The sequence below is a fragment of the Delphinapterus leucas genome, chromosome 11 (genome assembly GCF_059928025.1).
Source record: "Delphinapterus leucas isolate spDelLeu-1000000601 "Yukka" chromosome 11, BTC_Dleu_Yukka2, whole genome shotgun sequence".
Taxonomy (NCBI): domain Eukaryota; kingdom Metazoa; phylum Chordata; class Mammalia; order Artiodactyla; family Monodontidae; genus Delphinapterus; species Delphinapterus leucas.
The window spans coordinates 39,775,213-39,792,122 of record NC_143139.1 but is presented as its reverse complement, the minus strand read 5'-3'; the positions used below and the strand labels follow the sequence as shown (position 1 = coordinate 39,792,122).

At 53.2% G+C, this 16,910-nt stretch overlaps 1 protein-coding gene across 1 annotated transcript; it reads right to left on the bottom strand.

The window, feature by feature from the left end:
- Nucleotides 1-637: 637 nt before the first annotated feature.
- On the bottom strand, nucleotides 638-7,829 carry AQP2 (aquaporin 2). The gene is made up of 4 exons (XM_022571467.3): nucleotides 5,264-7,829; nucleotides 1,953-2,117; nucleotides 1,481-1,561; nucleotides 638-850 (listed from the first exon to the last, which is right to left on the bottom strand). Exons 1-4 carry the CDS (start codon nucleotides 5,735-5,737, stop codon nucleotides 641-643), a joined length of 930 nt encoding a protein of 309 aa, XP_022427175.3. The 5' UTR covers nucleotides 5,738-7,829; the 3' UTR covers nucleotides 638-640.
- Between the last annotated feature and the right edge of the window lie 9,081 nt (nucleotides 7,830-16,910).

Below are 16,910 nucleotides of genomic sequence, written 5' to 3'. Positions count from 1 at the left end.
TTTTCCAGAAGGGGCAGGGTAGGGGGTGGATATCAGTGCCCCCCTTCAGCTCTCTCAAAGTGGCCTCCATACCCTCCTCTTCCCTTCATCTGGGAAGCACACTTAGAGCTCCTGGGGATGAATGGCCGGAAGGACTCATCCACTGCAGAGGAAGTGGATTTATTGCAGGTGGGGGAGGGAGGGGTCAAGAGGGGAGTAAGAGGTGGCCAGCCATTGCACACTTGCATCACCACAGGCACACCTGCTTACACTCAGGAGCATGAACAACCCTGCACCTGGGGACAGAGAGGCACTGGGGGATGAACGCTCAAAACCTCATGCCCCATTCCCAGACCCCGTCCCCCGCAGCCCACCCAGTACACTGCGCAGGCTCTCCAGAGCCTTCCTCTGCCCTTCCTCCCCAGCTCGGTGCCCAAGTCCCCAGCTCCCTGCAAGGCGCCACGGGGTCGACTACTCGACTACTCGCTGCCCGCAGCCTCAAGGCAAGGGATCTGCCACGCTCACCGCTATCCCCGCCCTGGCCTCGGCACGTCCTGGAAGCAGCTACTCTGCACTGGGGGCCGGCTTTGCACCTGGGGAGAGGGACTCCGGCGGGGCTGGCGGGCGCTCCCCCGAGCTCCCTTGAGCCCGGCCCAGGCGCTCAGGCCTTGCTGCCCCGAGGCAGGCTCTGCGGCGAGTGCAGCTCCACCGACTGCCGCCGCCGCACCTCGCGTTCCTCCCAGTCAGTGTCGGGCTCCAGCCCCTTCAGCACGGCCAGGCGCTCCGACAGGCTCTTGGCGGGCGGGAACAGGATGTAGTTGTAGAGGAGGGAGGCCAGGATGGCGCCGACCAAGGGTCCGACCCAGAAGACCTGGGGGCGAGCGAGAGGGCGGCTCGCGCGAGTGCTCCTCTCCCCCTTCCCGCTGAAAGGGAGCCTCACGCGGTGAAGGTAATCAAACGCGTATGCATGTAGTTATCAAAGACTAGTGAGCAATTGGGAAGACTTGTTAATTGGGGCTAATGGTGCGAATTGGAGCCGACTGCCCGGGTGAACTTGGTCAAGTTACTTACCCTCTCTGTGCCTGTTTCCTCGCTATAATAAGATGTAATTTCTGGAGTTCTTGTGCAAAACTAAATGAGTCAATATTTGCAAAGCACTTAGAAGAAGTCCTGGCACATACTAAGTACTAGATAAGTGCTAAATAATAGAAATGTGTTATGTAGTATAAATATTGCCATTTATCGAGTTCTAAGGCACTGCGTCATCTGTTTTACACCAGTTACCTCGCTTAATCTTTACAAAAAGCCAAAGCAACAACTGCTCTTATCCTCATTTACAGATGTGGAAACAGAGTCTTTGGCGTCAGACCTGAAGGGTGGACCCAAGACTCCACGGGGGCCCCAAGAGGAGGACTGTGGAGGGTTTGCTGATCCCACCCCAAGCTCTTCCAGCCAGATGGGTTTCTGGGAGAGGGGAAGGCAGGGAGGTTTCAGCCATTACCCAGTGGTTGTCAAACTTGCCAGTGACCACAGCTGGAGCCAGAGAGCGGGCAGGATTCATGGAGCAGCCAGTGTAATGGATCTGCAATGGGAGGCAGGGGTCAGAGAGGGGACGGAGGTGAGGAAGGGGCGGGGGGGAGTCTCTGTGCCTCTCGCCAGTCCTTGACCTCAGCCTAAAGGGAATCCATGCGATGGACAATGGAGTTCATGTTATATTTACAGGGCTCGCTATTCATTTGAAGCTGGAGTGATATCTGTCCCTTTGTGGTATATGGGAGTCAAACCCTCTGGGGTGTGTCCATGTGTCTTTCCCTCTTGGGAGTTCTGTGTATCTGTCCCTCTGGGGTCTTTGTGGCTCTCACTTTTGGGCATTCTGTGTATCCGTCTCTAGAGTGGTCTGTGTGTCTGTTTCCTTGCAGTAGGTCTGTGTGTCTGTCCCTCCAGGGAGGCTGGAACCAGTGGCCATGACCTACCCCGAGGAGGTGGCCCAGGACCACAGAGAAACCAATGGAGAGGGCGGGGGTACCCAGGTTGTCTCCACGGCGCTCATCCGTGGAGGCGAAGATGCAGAGCACCAGCTGCAGGGTCAGGAAAAGCTCCACAGTAACGGCCTGGCCAGCTGTCGAGTTGTTGCTGAGCTGGGGACAGAGAGGGGGTGGGGGGGACACACTGAGCATGCTCCCCACACTGGTGCCATCTTCCTGCCCACCTGCAGTCAAAGCTCCGGATAGGCTTCCGGGCAGCAATCCAGAACATCAGGGCTCACCAGCCACCTTAGTCCAAACTACTGATGGCTTCTTCCTGGGCCATGGCACAAAGGCAGGGGGATGGACCCTACAACTGATTGCGGTCCCCAGGCCAGAGGTAGGGAAACTGACTCCATATCCCATTAGATTTGGGAGCTGGGGTTGTGTGCCTGCAATGTGAAAGGAAAAGGATGCTGAGATCCATAATTTCTGCTTCCTGAAGAACAAGGAGGGAAGAGGTTTTGATTGCAGCAGGAAGCTTTAGGCCAGGTAATAGGAAGACCTTGCTCTCTATTTAAGCCATAAGATACTGGTGTAACGAGAGGCCTGCGGTCTTTCCTCCTGTGGTCAAGGGGCTCCCAGGAACAGGATCTAGGGACTTGGCTCTGGGGATGGCGCTAGTGTGCCCCTTCCCTCTGTGACTGCATTGTGCAACTCTTTCCTCTAACCTTTGCCTGTTCCCTTTGACCTTGCCTGTTCCATACTGCATTTCAGGCCTCAATTTTGCCCTGTGGATTGGCTCCCTGCACATCCTCCAGAGGTTGAGGTTGGGGTGCTGGAGCCCTGTACTTTGGTGCCTCCTCACCCCATGTAGGGTGCCCATGGTCCCAGCACACCTTGCGTTGGGTAACAAGAGAACTTGGAGCTGAGCAAAGAGGTGATTTCATCCACCCAGTGCTGGATTTCTTTCTGGGCTTTGTCATCTTATGCCCTACCTCCTGCCCTCTCTGGGCACTGCACTGGGCGGAGCTGTGATAGTTCTGAGCTCCCACGATCCTTCTCCAGGCCCTGAACCCCAGCCCCGGGTCCTAGCCCTCAAGCTGGCACCCTTGGGTCTCTCTAGAGTCTAACTTCAACCACCCCCCATTCCCCCCTGCCCTCCAGGTCTTCCAGTGTCAGAGCCTATAGTGGGCGGCAGTGAAGAGCTTTGAAGGCAGACACTTTGGAGCTTTTGACTTGCTGTGGGGCCCTACTTATTTCAGCCTCAGTTTGTCTTTCTGTAAAATTGGGATAATAGAATGGATCCTGGAGGACTGTCTGAGAATCAGAAATGACAAGGGCAGAACTCCAGCTCCATTCCCACTGGTAAACAGTGGATCTAAGGGAAACACTGTGGATGTGGGTTTGGTGTCAGACAGCTCTGGGTCCACTTCCAGGTGCTGACACTGGTTCTGTGATTTGAGCCAATTAAATGCTGAACCTCAGTTTACCACTCAGGGTGGAGAATCACAGAATTCACCTTACAGTGTTGTACCTAGAATGAGATGAAATCTGGCCTAGCACGAAGCAGATGTGCATCGATGGTAACTTCTTGGTGGACAGACTGGCTTTTCCAGTGACCTCACAGGACACTTGGGACACCCATGGGGGTCAACTAGCTCTCACTGGCCTCAGGACAAGTCAGTCCCACTGCTGCCCCATTCCAGCCAGGAGGGTTCTCCCCAGTCCCTCAAGATGGTAAGTGCTGAGCAGTAACTTGGGGGGGCCTCCTCAGACCCTTCCCTTCTGAGGGCCCTAGTCAACTGTGAGATGATGGGAGAGCAGGAGGCCATGTCCTCATGGCCCCTTAGCATTCCCATTGCCCTGCTATTAGAGGAGGTTCCCCAACCACACATTCTTGAGACTTTCTTGGCCATGCTCTCAGGAAGTTCCTCTCTCTGTCTAACTATACCTCATCTTGATGCAGACTGAACTAATTTCATTCTCAATGGAAATGGTCAGATTTCTCAGTCTGTTCACCACTATGGCCACTCTCGCCTTTTCTCCACCTTGAGCCCCCAGCCTAATGATATTTTCCATTTTGAAGAAGAGACGAGTTCTCCAGTTGGGATACCCCTGCCCCTTGCATGAGGAAGGCCACCTGTGCCGAGGAGGGGATGGCCACAGAGACTGTGCAGGACCCTTCAGAGACATCAGAGCTCTTACCCAGTGGCCCAGGGATAGAGAAGGCCAAGAAATGCAGGAGACTGAGGCACAAAAGAGGCACTTGCCTTTCTTGGCTTGGGATGGGGGATGGAGCAAAAGCTGTGTTGAGGGAACACAGACTGTCCCTTCCCACCCACGCCCTCAGATGCCCAGGCCTTTCACAGACCCGGGAGAGGGGGAGGGTTGGGAGGGGGAAGGGGCTGCGGCGTCACCCTCAGCTCCCAAAGTGCCCAAGGCTCCCGATTAGCCACTGTTCATGGAATCAGCAGTTAGCTCATGGGCTCTGGGGACCTTCTCCGAGGTCTGGAGAGACCTTGCCCCTTTAGCTTTGTCCTGGGTTCTGGTGCTTATTCTGGTATTGACAAACTGTAGGACTTTTAGACTGACGCTTCCCTTCTCTGAGCCTCAGTTTCCTTGTTTGCAAAACAAGGCTTAGGTGGTGGCTCAGGGAGGGGACGTTGGTGGGGTGGAAAGATCCTGGGTTTTGCAGTCAAGCCTGGGTTTGAAGGCTGGCTCTGGTACTTCCCCTTTTTGAGCCTCAGCTTCCGTGACCTTAAGAAATGGATCTTCTCATCCCTGCCTCTCAGGCTGGTGTGAGGTATCAAGCTGTGGCTCATGAGGAGCCCCTGCTGTGAGGCCTGCACACAGTAGATGCTGAAGAAATGTTGGGTCTTCTTCCCTCGAGAAGATGCTGGGCACTAGCCCTCTGAGGCTCCTCCCAGCTCGTAAAGCATGTCTGCTCTGGGACCCTGTCCTCTGCCGAGTCCTAGCGCAGCCCTCCCTGTAATGCAGGTACCAAGTCAACAGAAACCTTGATGCTGCTCTTCCTCCAAGAGGCTCAGGACAGAAAGTACAGTAGATCCGTGTGTATTCCAGCCTCTGCTCTGACATTACTGTTCCCTCTACCCTGACTCTCCTATGGCAGCTGTGTTCCTGGCTCTCGAATTTCTGCCCCTCCCCCATATGGCCACCCTCCCTCTCTTTCTGTCTCTCTCTCTCTCTCTCTCTCCCCACCCAGACCCTCACCCAGATCTGGTCCCTCCCCTCTCGTCCTTTATAAGAGACTCCCCCGGATCTGCCCCTGTGGAAAGGACAAAGTTCTGGCTACTCACAGCATTGACTGCCAGGTCCCCCCGGATGTCTGGTGGTGTGATCTCAGAGAGCAGGGCGGCCCCGGCCACGGCCCCCAGCAGCTGGGCAGCCACATAGAAGGCAGCTCGGAGAAAGGAGACATGGCAGCCCACCAGGCAGGCCACGGTCACGGCAGGGTTGATGTGGGCCCCGCTGACGTGACCCAGAGCCTGCACCAGGGTACCGATAGCCAGGCCAAAGGCCATGGCAATCTGCAGTACAGAGGGCAAGGCCTGTGGCCAGTTGAGGGCTGAGCCGAGGCCAAAGAAGACGAAGAGGAGTGTGGCCAGGAACTCTGCAAACACTGCCCTGGAGAAGGCTATGGACCGGAGTTCCCACATGCTGTGGAGACTTCTGTGGGCTAGCCCAGTGGTCTCAGGGACGGGAAGCTTGCGGCTCTCTCTCTCTCTCCGTCTTTCTCTCTCAGGGTCTCTGGGGAGGCTGGTCATGGGCATTTATAGGGTTTTTCCAGCCTGGTTTTGGACACGTGAGATGGAGGTGGACTTTGGGCCAATACCTCTTCTCCCCAATGGCTGCCTCCTGCCCCCCCCCTCCACCCCTGCCTGCAGCATGCCTATCACCCCATCTTGGACTTCACAGCTGAATAATGTTCCCCATTAATGAGCTCCAGATAAGGACTGACGTCCCCTAGTTTTCCGTGTTTGTTCCCTTGGTTACCCCATGGCTGCTGCCCCAGGGCCTCCCCTGCCCCCACTGCCCCCGTCTTAGGGGGATTCTCTAGGGGATTGCACCGCCAAACCCCTCTCTCTGATTCAAACTGTTGGCCAAGGCAGGGGCAACACCTTACAAAACTGACCATGAGACCATTGTCAATGCTACCCATTCTGGTGATTGGGAAATTCTTCCTGCTGTCTGACCTCCAATTATTCTTTCTTGCAGGGAGTGGAAAATAACTGGTTGATGTGATGTGAACCTTCCAAGGCATAAATGTTTTGTGTATCTTCTGTGCTTGCTTTCTTGCAGTCAGTCACCCATAAGTCATTAAGCTTCACTCGCTCCCTGAAACCCCAGCCAAATAGTAGTTCCCATAGCCTGGAGGCAGGGGGTGATTTCAGAGGCATTGGGACCCTGGCCTTGGGTGATGGAGTCAACCTGGGGTCGACTAAGCAAGCTGTGGGCTTCCATTCCGTGGTCCATCTCTGTGATTTAAAAGGGATAATAAACGTACATGGGCTTAGGGTTTGGAGTAAATGAATTCATGCATAGAAAGTGCTCAGAGCTGCGCCTGGCCCACAGCAAGCTATCAATTGGTATCACCTGTTATTAATAACATTATTAATACTCTGAGGTGGAGACCACGACTCCCCAAACTCACATGTCAGGGTCCCAGAAGCTGTGACAGGCTCTAGGCACACCCTGGAGCTCAGACCCACCCAGGCCACAGGGGGAGGACATTTTCTGTGGGGCAGTGAGCTGTGCAGGCTCAGGGAGGCTGCAATAAGCAACCCTCCGGCCTCGGAGCCCACTCAGCTCAGCATCTGGGCAATGCCACCTCCTGCCATCAATGCCACTCTGGCCCAAGGTCTAGAGACATTTAGGTCTGGGAGTCCCCCCCGCCCCATTCCATCGCACTTCTCTAATCCCGCCAGCCCTGCTCCCTCTCCTGGGACCAAAAGGCAGGGTCAAGCTCAGAGTGTGACTAAGAGGACCGGCTCTGGGCCCTGCTCTATCTCCTGTCCAGCAGGTCCCTGGGCAAGTCACAGTCCCAGGAATGGAAATCTGAGAGTGACTGGAGACTGAAGAGTGGAGCCCCTTGTGTTGCTGTGTGCCCTTGGATGGGCCACACAGCCTTTCTTGTCTTTCCTCTTTGGTCAAAATGTTCATGATCTTGAGAGAGAAAGTGGCCCACTGACCCTTGATTCTGGGCAGGATCTCCCCTAACCTGGTCAAGTGTAAAATCTCTTACCTCCCGATATACACAAAAGTGGTGTCATGACTTCTCTCTGTAGCCCATTAACCCCCAGCCCAAATTTGTGTATGTGTATGTTGGTCATTCAGTCACATGGTCATACATTTAGAACCCAGCAGGATCTTAGAGGTCATCTAGCCTATGGATCCCACTTTACAGATTACAGCATGAAGGCCAGAGAGATTGTGACTTGCCCACATTCTGGTCTGGACCCAAGTGTGGAAGGAGGGGAGGGCACCAACCATGACTGGGCTCCTACTTGGGCTGTGCTTTTCCTTATTTATTTATTTATGGCTGCGTCGGGTCTTTGTTGCTGCACGCAGGCTTTGTCTATTTGCGGCGAACGGGGGCTACTCTTCGTTGCGGTGCGCAGGCTTCTCATTGTGGTGGCTTCTCTTGTTGCGGAGCACAGGCTCTAGGCGCGCGGGTTTCAGTAGTTGTGGCACGCGGGCTCCGTAGTTGTGGCTCGTGGGCTCTAGAGCGCAGGCTCAGTAGTTGTGACGCACGGACTTAGTTGCTCCGCAGCATGTGGGATCTTCCCGGACCAGGGCTCGAAACCGTGTCTCCTGCATTGGCCGGTGGATTCTTTTTTTTTTTTTTTTTTGCGGTACGCGGGCCTCTCACTGCTGTGGCCTCTCCCGTTGCAGAGCACAGGCTCCGGATGCGCAGGCTCAGCGGCCATGGCCGCTTCGCGGCATGTGGGATCTTCCCGGACCGGGGCACGAACCCGTGTCCCCTGCATCGGCAGGTGGACTCTCAACCACTGCGCCACCAGGGAAGCCCTGGCCGGTGGATTCTTAACCACCGCACCACCAGGGCAGTCCCCTGTGCTTTACCTTTGAGCCGGGGTGGAAGGTGTTCCTGAGAAGCCGGAGGGTTCCAGCTGTGGTTCCTGGCTGGCGAGGAGCTCCCCCGGGGGAAGGTTGCATTTTGTTTACAGTGACCATGACACAGTGTCTTATGAGGAACAAGGTGCCATCAACTGCGTGATGTACTAATAACTGAGTGTGACAAACATGCTTTCTTGGAGATGGATGGTGAGATGATGGTTGAACAGCGCTGTGAATGTGCCTGACACCACTGAACTGTGCACTTACAGATGGTTAGGATGGTAGGTTTTATGTTATGTTAAAAATAATTTTTAAAAGTCAGTGGAGGAAAACAGCCCCCAAAATTCTTTCTTCCCAGTTTTTGTACATATTGAAAGAAGTCTTTTGGATTTATGTAGATATCAGCTTTTAGTCAAAAGTCACTCATGCACACATAAAAAAAGGAAATTATAAGCAAAACAAATTGGCTAAAATAGTTCCAAAATTTCTTCACATTCAGAGTCCGACTTTCCTAAATCCCTTTTCGATTCCGAGTCGAGTCCTTGATATCTCTCTACACAGTATCACCCTCTGTGCCCTCTCTGCAGTGTAGTGATCCACCATTTCTTATAAGATTGTTTGCTATGTTTCCAGAATTTCTTTCCAAGCCTCTGATACTCCTTCTGTAAGCTTCTGCAGGTGTTTTCTTGCTTCATATGTGACTGGCAATCATCTTGCACTTTTCTCAGTAGTAAAACATAACAATTTCATCTGCTTGTGGGACTCTTCCTTTCTTAGGTTCCATGAAACACTTGGCAGTTGTTTTACAAGAAAAGACAGACTTGCGGTCATTCTTCAGTGAGAACTATTTGCTTCACTAATGTCAAATTCTTGCCAGGCTGCTCTGTTTCCATGTCCTTCTGTACGCAAAATAACTTTAACTGCTAAACCACAGTGTAACTTTTTGAAGACATTTTAAGTAGCAATTAAACAGAACAGATGTAGGAATGAGAAGGCATGAAACTCACCTGACCAAGTTTAAGTATGCACAGGTAATGACAACTGCTCCCAGCTGCTGTTAAGACACCATGATTGTTAAGACGTCAGAATGAGGGGAAAAGGTACACCTTAGAACTGATGAAATATAGCAGTTATAATATTAAATGCTCTTTAGTGCTCACTCTCTCATGAACTGCTTTAGACATTCCTACATGTATTAATGCTCTTAATCTTCACAGGAATCTTATGAGCTAAATTTTTTTTTTTTTTTTTTTTTTTGGGCTGCGTTGGGTCTTCATTGCTGCGCGTGGGCTTTTCTCTTGTTGTGGCGAGCGGGGGCTACTCTTCATTGCGGTGCGCGGGCTTCTCATTGTGGTGGCTTCTCTTGTTGCGGAGCCCAGTCTCTAGGCTCGCGGGCTTCAGTAATTGCAATGCGCAGGCTCAGTAGTTGTGGTTTGTGGGCTCTAGAGCGCGGGCTCAGTAGCTGTGGCCCACGGGCTTAGTTGCTCCACGGCATGTGAGATCTTCCCGGACCAGGGATTGAACCCGTGTCCCCTGCAGTGGAAGCACCCAGTCCTAACCACTTGACCGCCAGGGAAGTCTCAGGAGTCTGACTCTAAGAGGACTTTTTAGTTGTGAAAGTGAATCCCTACCTCATACCCACCCTGTGAAATAATCAAGATAGGAAAGAAATGAGAAAGAAGGCTAAAGGACTCTGTATACTAAAGAAGTGGTGATTTGTGTGTTGTTTGCTGGTGGCTTGAAGGAGGGGGCTTAGACTCTGGAAAAGCAGAGGTAGGAGGAGGGTGTCTGTGGGGAGCTGGGCCAGTGAGGGTGCCCCATGTGGGAGCACAGTGACAGAATTCAGGACCGGTGCTGTCTGACAGATGACGTGAGGTGTTTTTCCTGCTCTGAGCCGAGCTGCAAGTGCCCTCCATTCTCCCCACGAGGTCGGTAAAAGTGGGTCACACACCCCAGCCCATGAGGCTGGAACTCTGGGGAAGGAGGGAGAAGGGACAGGGCAGATCTGCAGTCGGGCGAAGTGGGACAGAGTGAAACGAGCAACCCCAGGCAGCAGCTGGCAGGAGGGGTTGGGAGACTGCGGCTCTGCCCCCTTCAGGAAGCCTGAAAAGTATTGTAGGGTGTCAGATCCACGCAGTTCTGGGATGGAATGCGAACCTTTGGATTTCTATGTCGGGTTGCCAGATAAAACGCAGGATGCCCAGGTACATTTGAATTTCAGAGAAATAACAAATTGTTTAGCGTAAGTATATTCAAAGCAATATTTGGAGCACACTCATATTGAAAAATTACTCATTATCTAAAATTGAAATCTAACTGGGTATCCTGTATTTTTATTTGCTAAATATGACAACCCTATTCTATGTGAAAGCAAAGAGGGAACCCAGAGGACTGAAGGCCTGGCAACGTCTGGGTTTCAAACTAAATTCTCACAAGGACTTTTGGGGATGAGTCTTCTTAGCCTCATTTAACACTGGAGGAAACTGAGGCACAGAGAGGTTATGAAAGTTGCCTGAGATCGCAAGGCTGGTAAAGAGCTGAGACAAGCTATAAATACATATCTGTCTGATTCAGAAATTCAGGCTTTTGCCCCCATGGTTGGCAGACTTCGTCCTCAAAGGCCAAGCAGTCCTGACAGCTGAGGCCCAGGTAGAGGCAGGAAGGTCACAGGATCAAGCTCCTGGGGAGACACAGAGACAGCTTCCTGCCATTTCCCTCGCGCCCGTGCGGTGGGACCCAGAGATGAAGAAGATGGGACCTTACCTGACCACCCTACAGCTCCCACTGCCCGTAAGACAAGGCCAGACCAGCTCCTTCATTTTGGGGCCCTGATACGCATTGTTCCATCTGCCTGGGACAGGTGTCACCACCATTTTCTCGTGGCTAACTCTTCCTCCAGGCAAGTGACTTTCAAACCTTTGTAACTGAGACCTGCAGGAAGAAATACATTTTATATCCTAACCCATAAACATTATCTCAATAGATAGAAAGAGACAGATAACTAAAACTAACATTTCACAGAGCAATATTTCCTAAATGTGATGTTTTAAATTCCTCTACTCTATTTCACTAAAAAAACTCATTTAGGTAACAACTACTCAACTGATTTCATGGCCCATTAATGGGTCACCACTCATAGTTTGCAAAACACTGTTTTTGATCCTGGCTGAAAATAGCTTTCTCAAAGGGGAAGAGAGCATTGGTGGGGTGAGGAGGGGTCAGGAACAAGCTTATTCTCATTTAAGAGGATCAGGTGTGAATAAGGGGCACAGGGGCAGGGAGACCTTTCTAATAATAGCCCTGCCTGGTGAGGTAGTGAGTTCCCGAGCTCTTGGAGGAGTCCGATGAAGGCTGAGCAAACACCGGGGAAGCTGTGGCAGGAGCTGGCGAACCAGGATGAGGGCTGGAGAAGCTGACGAATGGGGTTGCATACAGCTCTGCCGCATGAAGCCCGGCAGGCATGTTAATAAAGCTGCTGCATAGCTGGGCATCTGGGAGCCATTGTGGGCGCTAGCAGAAGGGGAGACCAGCCAGGAGGAGAACCTACTGCTCCTCCCTTGACTGAATTCCTCCCACTCCCCGGCTGCCTCCCCCGTCACATCAGGGGAAGGCTGGCCAGGCTGGAGGCCCCAAAGAACCAAGGGTGCCTTGGTACCACCCTCCCTGGGGGGGGGGGAGGGTCCTCCCTGCAGGGCTGGAGGGCAGAGGGGGAAGGGTTTGCCAGCAGACCCGGGAGAGCTGCTGTCTCTGTCCTACAGGGAGAGAGAGGAGTGGAGAATGCCAGGGACAGGCCGTGCTGGGGTCATTGCCAGATTAGGGAGTAGTAACGAGCTGAAAGTGTTGTGGGCAGTGCCTTGCTTGCAAAGGTCACCCAAACCTGTTTGACTTCCCACGCAGAATAGCTGCAGCTAATCCACCCTGGCTCCATGGTGCCTGTCTCCAGCATCCATGGCTCCAGCGATTGGGGGACCTGCAGGGCCCTGTTTGGGCTCTGGGCAGGGCCCCTCTCCCCACCAGCACGTCGTCATGCCTGCCTTCCTCCTACCCTGGCGTCACACCCCCTCGTGTCCCTCCCAGACCTCGGCCTCTGTCAGCCTCATACCTCTCCTCGAGGACTGACCCGCCCATCCAGTGTGCGAGGCACCGAGCTAGGCTCACACGGCTTCTCTCAACCAGTCATCTCAGCTATGTGAGCAAGTGGGCACCAACCCCATTGTACAGAATAGAGTAAGGGAGGTTCAAGAACATTAAGCTTGCTGCCACCTCCTCTGCCCCCGCCCCACAATGCTCTGCTTCACCTCTGTGACATCACAGATCATGCCGTCCAGGATGATTTGGTCAAGCTCCGAGAACAGGAACTGTATCGAATTCATCTTTGTAGTCCCAATGCTTAATACGTGATTGGCCTGGTGTAGACACTCATAAAAATGTTTGTAGAATGAACTGTCTGCCCCAGGTCAAACAGCTAGGAAGTAGCTAAGCCATAATTCAAATTCAGATCTTCCTGGATCCCGACCCAGTCCCACGCCCTTCATCCTCCTCCAGGAAGCCTTCCCAGACTTACTCGATCAAGGCAGCTTCTCCACCCTACTCCCCAGAATCCTGGGTATTTGCGTGTGTTCCTATCCCCCTTCTCCCTGCTCTCCCTGAAGGCAGGGGCCTGGGATAACATCTCAGCCTGGCTCTGATCCCCCAGCTCTGCCCCCAGAACTCAAGAAGAACTCTGTGAATGCAGGATGCCCAGCCTGGGGGTGGAGGACCCGGGAGAGGAAGGCCTCAGCCAAACCAATGGTACCTTCCGGCCCGTGGGCCCAGCCACCTGCCTCATGACTCCTGCTCATCCAACCACGATTCTGCCTGGTACTGGGCCTGCCAGCTTCTCGTGAGAGCCGGTCCAGGTCTTGGTATTCTCCCGGGGTGGGTCCAGGTGGGGCACCTAATCCTCTGCTCCTTTTGCTGCAATTCAATATCAGTCTCTAATTCACACGCCCTGCTGCCATCCTTCCCTCCTCCCTCCAGCCTCAGCTGGGGGAAGGGAGAACTGAGTGCTCTCTGTGGCGGTCCTGAGACACCCTTGGGAGTCCCCCCAGCTGACCACAGCCCCGGGCCTGCTCAGGGATGAACGTTGGCCTTGGGACAGAGGGACCACTGTGCGCACCAAGGGAGCAAGACCTTATGTCCAGCGGCCTGGGGTGGATTCTGGGTCCACCTCGTAGGTGGCCTGTCTGTGGAGTCCAAAGCCACTCAGGCTTTCCAAGCTTCCTGGTAAACAAATGTAAAAGTACCTGCACATGGCAAGTGTTCAAAAATACCAGCTGAGGTTTCCCCAGGGGCTGAGGGCTTGTGGTTCTGGACAATCCCTTCTTCACCCAACCACCCGCCTTGGGCTGCAACGTGGGCTCCTCATGCTTGGTTCTAGCTGATGAATGTCTGTTTTCTCAGGGTTTTAGGGCAGTTAAAGCAGTTCACTGTATTTAATTATTCATGCAACAAATAGTTATTGAGTACCAGTCATGTGCCAAGCAGTGTTTTAGGCTCTGAGATACGTCAGGGAAAAAACAGACCGAGATCCTTGACTTGGCAGGGCTGACCGTATGGGCAGTTAATTAGACGGCGCCTCTCTGCCTGTTCTCCTCCACTTTAAGCAACCTGAAAAGAGATGGAAAGAAGCTGTCAATATTGGAAAATAACAGTGCTTACTCTCCCATGTTACTTTCACCCCTGTCTTACCACCACAGCTTGAATTTGTCATGTCAGACGAATGTAATAAGAAGTGTGTGCTCTTCCTCAAAAAGTTAAACACAGAGTTACCATATGACCCCAAAGTTCCACTCCTGGGTTTAGACCCAAAAGAGTTGAAGAGTCAGGTGTTCGAACAGAAACTTGGACACACATGTTCGTAGCAACGTGATCCACAATAGCCAAAAGGTGGAAACGACCCAAATGGCCATTAACAGATGAATGGATAAACAAAATGCAGTATATCCATACAATGGAATATGATTTAGCCATAGCAAGGAATGAAGTACTGATACCTGCTGCAACATGGACGAAACTTGTACATGTTACGCTGAGTGAAAGAAGCCAGGCACAGAAGATCACGAAGTGTGTGATTCCATTTATATGGAATGTCCGGAATAGGCAAATCTGTAGAGACAGAAAGTAGATGAGTGGTTGCCAGGGGCTGCAGAGTGGAGAGTGATTGCTTAATGGGTACAGGGTTTACTTTTGGGGCGGTGAAATGTTCTGGAACAAGAGACTGGTGGTTGCACAACATTTTGAATTTACTAAATGCCACTCAGTTGTACACTTTGAGACAGTCGAATGGTGAATTTTTTTTTAATTAATTAATTTATTTTTGGCTGCGTTGGGTCTTCGCGGCTGCTGCTGCTGCGTGCAGGCTTTCTCTAGTTGCAGCGAGCAGGGGCGACTCTCCCGTTGCGGTGTGCGGGTTTCTCATTTCAGTGGCTTCTCTTGTTGCAGAGCATGGGCTCTAGGCGCGTGGGCTTCAGTAGTTGCAGCACACGGGCTCAGTAGTTGTGGCTCGTGGGCTCTAGAGCACAGGCTCAGTAGTTGTGGCACACGGGCTTAGGTGCTCTGCGACATGTGGGATCTTCCCGGACCAGGGCTCGAACCCACGTCCCGTGCTTTGGTGGGCGGATTCTTAACCACTGCGCCACCAGGGAAGTCCGAATGGTGAATTTTTTGTTATGTTATTTTACGATTAAAAAACAAAAGTGTGGGGCTTCCCTGGTGGCGCAGTGGTTGAGAGTCCACCTGCCGATGCAGGGGACACGGGTTCGTGCCCCAGTCTAGGAAGATCCTACATGCTGCGGAGCCGCTAGGCCCGTGAGCCATGGCCGCTGGGCCTGCACGTCTGGAGCCTGTGCTCCGCAACGGGAGAGGCCACAAAAGTGAGGCCCGCGTACCGCAAAAAACAAAACAAAAAACAAAACAAAAAAAACCAAAAGTGTGTTCTGTGCGGGACTTCCTGTCCCATGCATTGCCTCTGCTTCCCCCCAGGGCCTTTGCACATGCTGGTCCTTCTACCTGGGCTGCTCATCACTTTTCTCTTCTCCCAGTTAACACATCTTCATCCTTCAGATCTCAGCTTCACCATCACTTCCTCAGAGAGGACCAAGCCCCCCTATAACATACTTGAGTACCATGTGCCACCCTGGTGAGGCACTTGTCTTCGTCATAATCGTGACATTTATATGATGAATATCTCCCTCACTAAACTGTAAGCTCCTGGAGAGAGGGGGGAACCTATGTGTTTTTGCTCCTTGATGTATCCCTAGGGCCTAGCTCAGTACCTGGCACATTGTAGATGCTCAATAAATATTTATTGAGTGCATAAATCAGTAAATGTCCCTAAGGGAATTCTAATAGGGTCACTATCCCCACCAACCCCATCTCAGATGGTTTTCCTATCACTGCCACTGCCACCACCGAGCCTCCATAACCACCACGAGGCCCCATCATAATCGCCACTTGACAGGGTGGCAGGATGAGGCCACCAGAAACAGGGTGGCAGCATGAGGAGAAGCAGCCAAACTCTCAGGCAGCTCAGGAGGGGTGAGAGAGTTGGTCAGGTCAGTTACTAGTATCGGGGTCAGCAGTCAGGCGCCACATGGGGCCACTGTCCGAGTTGGAACTTGCGTCAAGTCAGTGCTGCACAGGATGAGCTTTCCATGAAATGCGTATTGAGCAAATACCCGAACGAGTAATGGGCCAAGCACTGTCATGGGAGGAGCCTGGCACATCGCAGAAGCATAATGATGGGTTCTGAGGATATTAAAGAGGAGCCTGGAGGGGACTCAGTGGGCGCTGGAATGTGGGCTCAAGGGAGGGAGGGGTACAGAATGACTCTGGGTGTGGAGTTGGTTGGGTCTTGCTGCCTTTACCAAGCTGGGGAGCACTGGAGGAGAGGCAGGTTGGGGAGAAATGATGTTGAGGTGCTTCTGGGGTGGGTAAGAGAGGCAGTGTGGGGACTGAAGGGGAGGTGAGGCGGGAGGGGAGGACAGAGGGGGTTTCCATGATTATGGGAGGAGCTGGGGGGAAGTGGGCAGCTGGAGAGAGGGACGAGGGAGGGGATGACAGAGACCTCCATGCCCAAGGATGAGGGCGGAGCTGGGCCCCAGACCCCAGGCTGGTCCTGTGCACGAGCGGGGAGGTCCATGCTTCAGGAGGAAGAAAGCTGGGGCGTGCGTGCTGTTGCAGTGTGCAGCTGGGGGAGCAGGAACTCGAGGCAGTTCCCATCTTAGGGCCTCTGCTTTCTTCGTGAATGAAGAGGAAGGGCAGCTACGAATGAGGAGACTGGGAGAGGTAGAGGCCAGAGGGGACCAGAGCGGGTTTGAAAGAGCTGCAGTGCAGAGCAGACAGAAGGCCGGTGCGGGCAGTGGACAGGGCCTGTCTGAGGTAAGAGGCCACGGTCTCCATGGTGGTTTAGCAGCCCAGGGTGGCAGCCAAGAAGACAACCAGCTCTACTGGCCCAGGGGGTGCTGGGTGGGTGCGACGGGCAGCGGGTGGGGACACAGGCAGGGCAGGGTGTGGAGGCCAGAGGGTCTTGGGTGTGTGGGGAAGGTAGAGGCAGGGCGGGGGGCTGGAGGTCTAGGTGGGTGGGAGCCTGGGACAGGCAGTCGGGAAGAAGGGAGTCATCCGGAGCACAGAGGGCCGTGGCCAGCAAGTGGAGGGTTGAAGCTTTGAACAGTTCAGGTGTTTCAGGAAAGACAGCCTCCAGGCTGTGGCTGTGGGAGTGACTGAGGGAAATGGGGACGTGAAAGCCTTTGGAACTGGACAGCTTCACGAACAGCACAGATGCGGATGTCCTTATATGGGAGGAGAGCTGGGCTTCCAGGAGGTGGA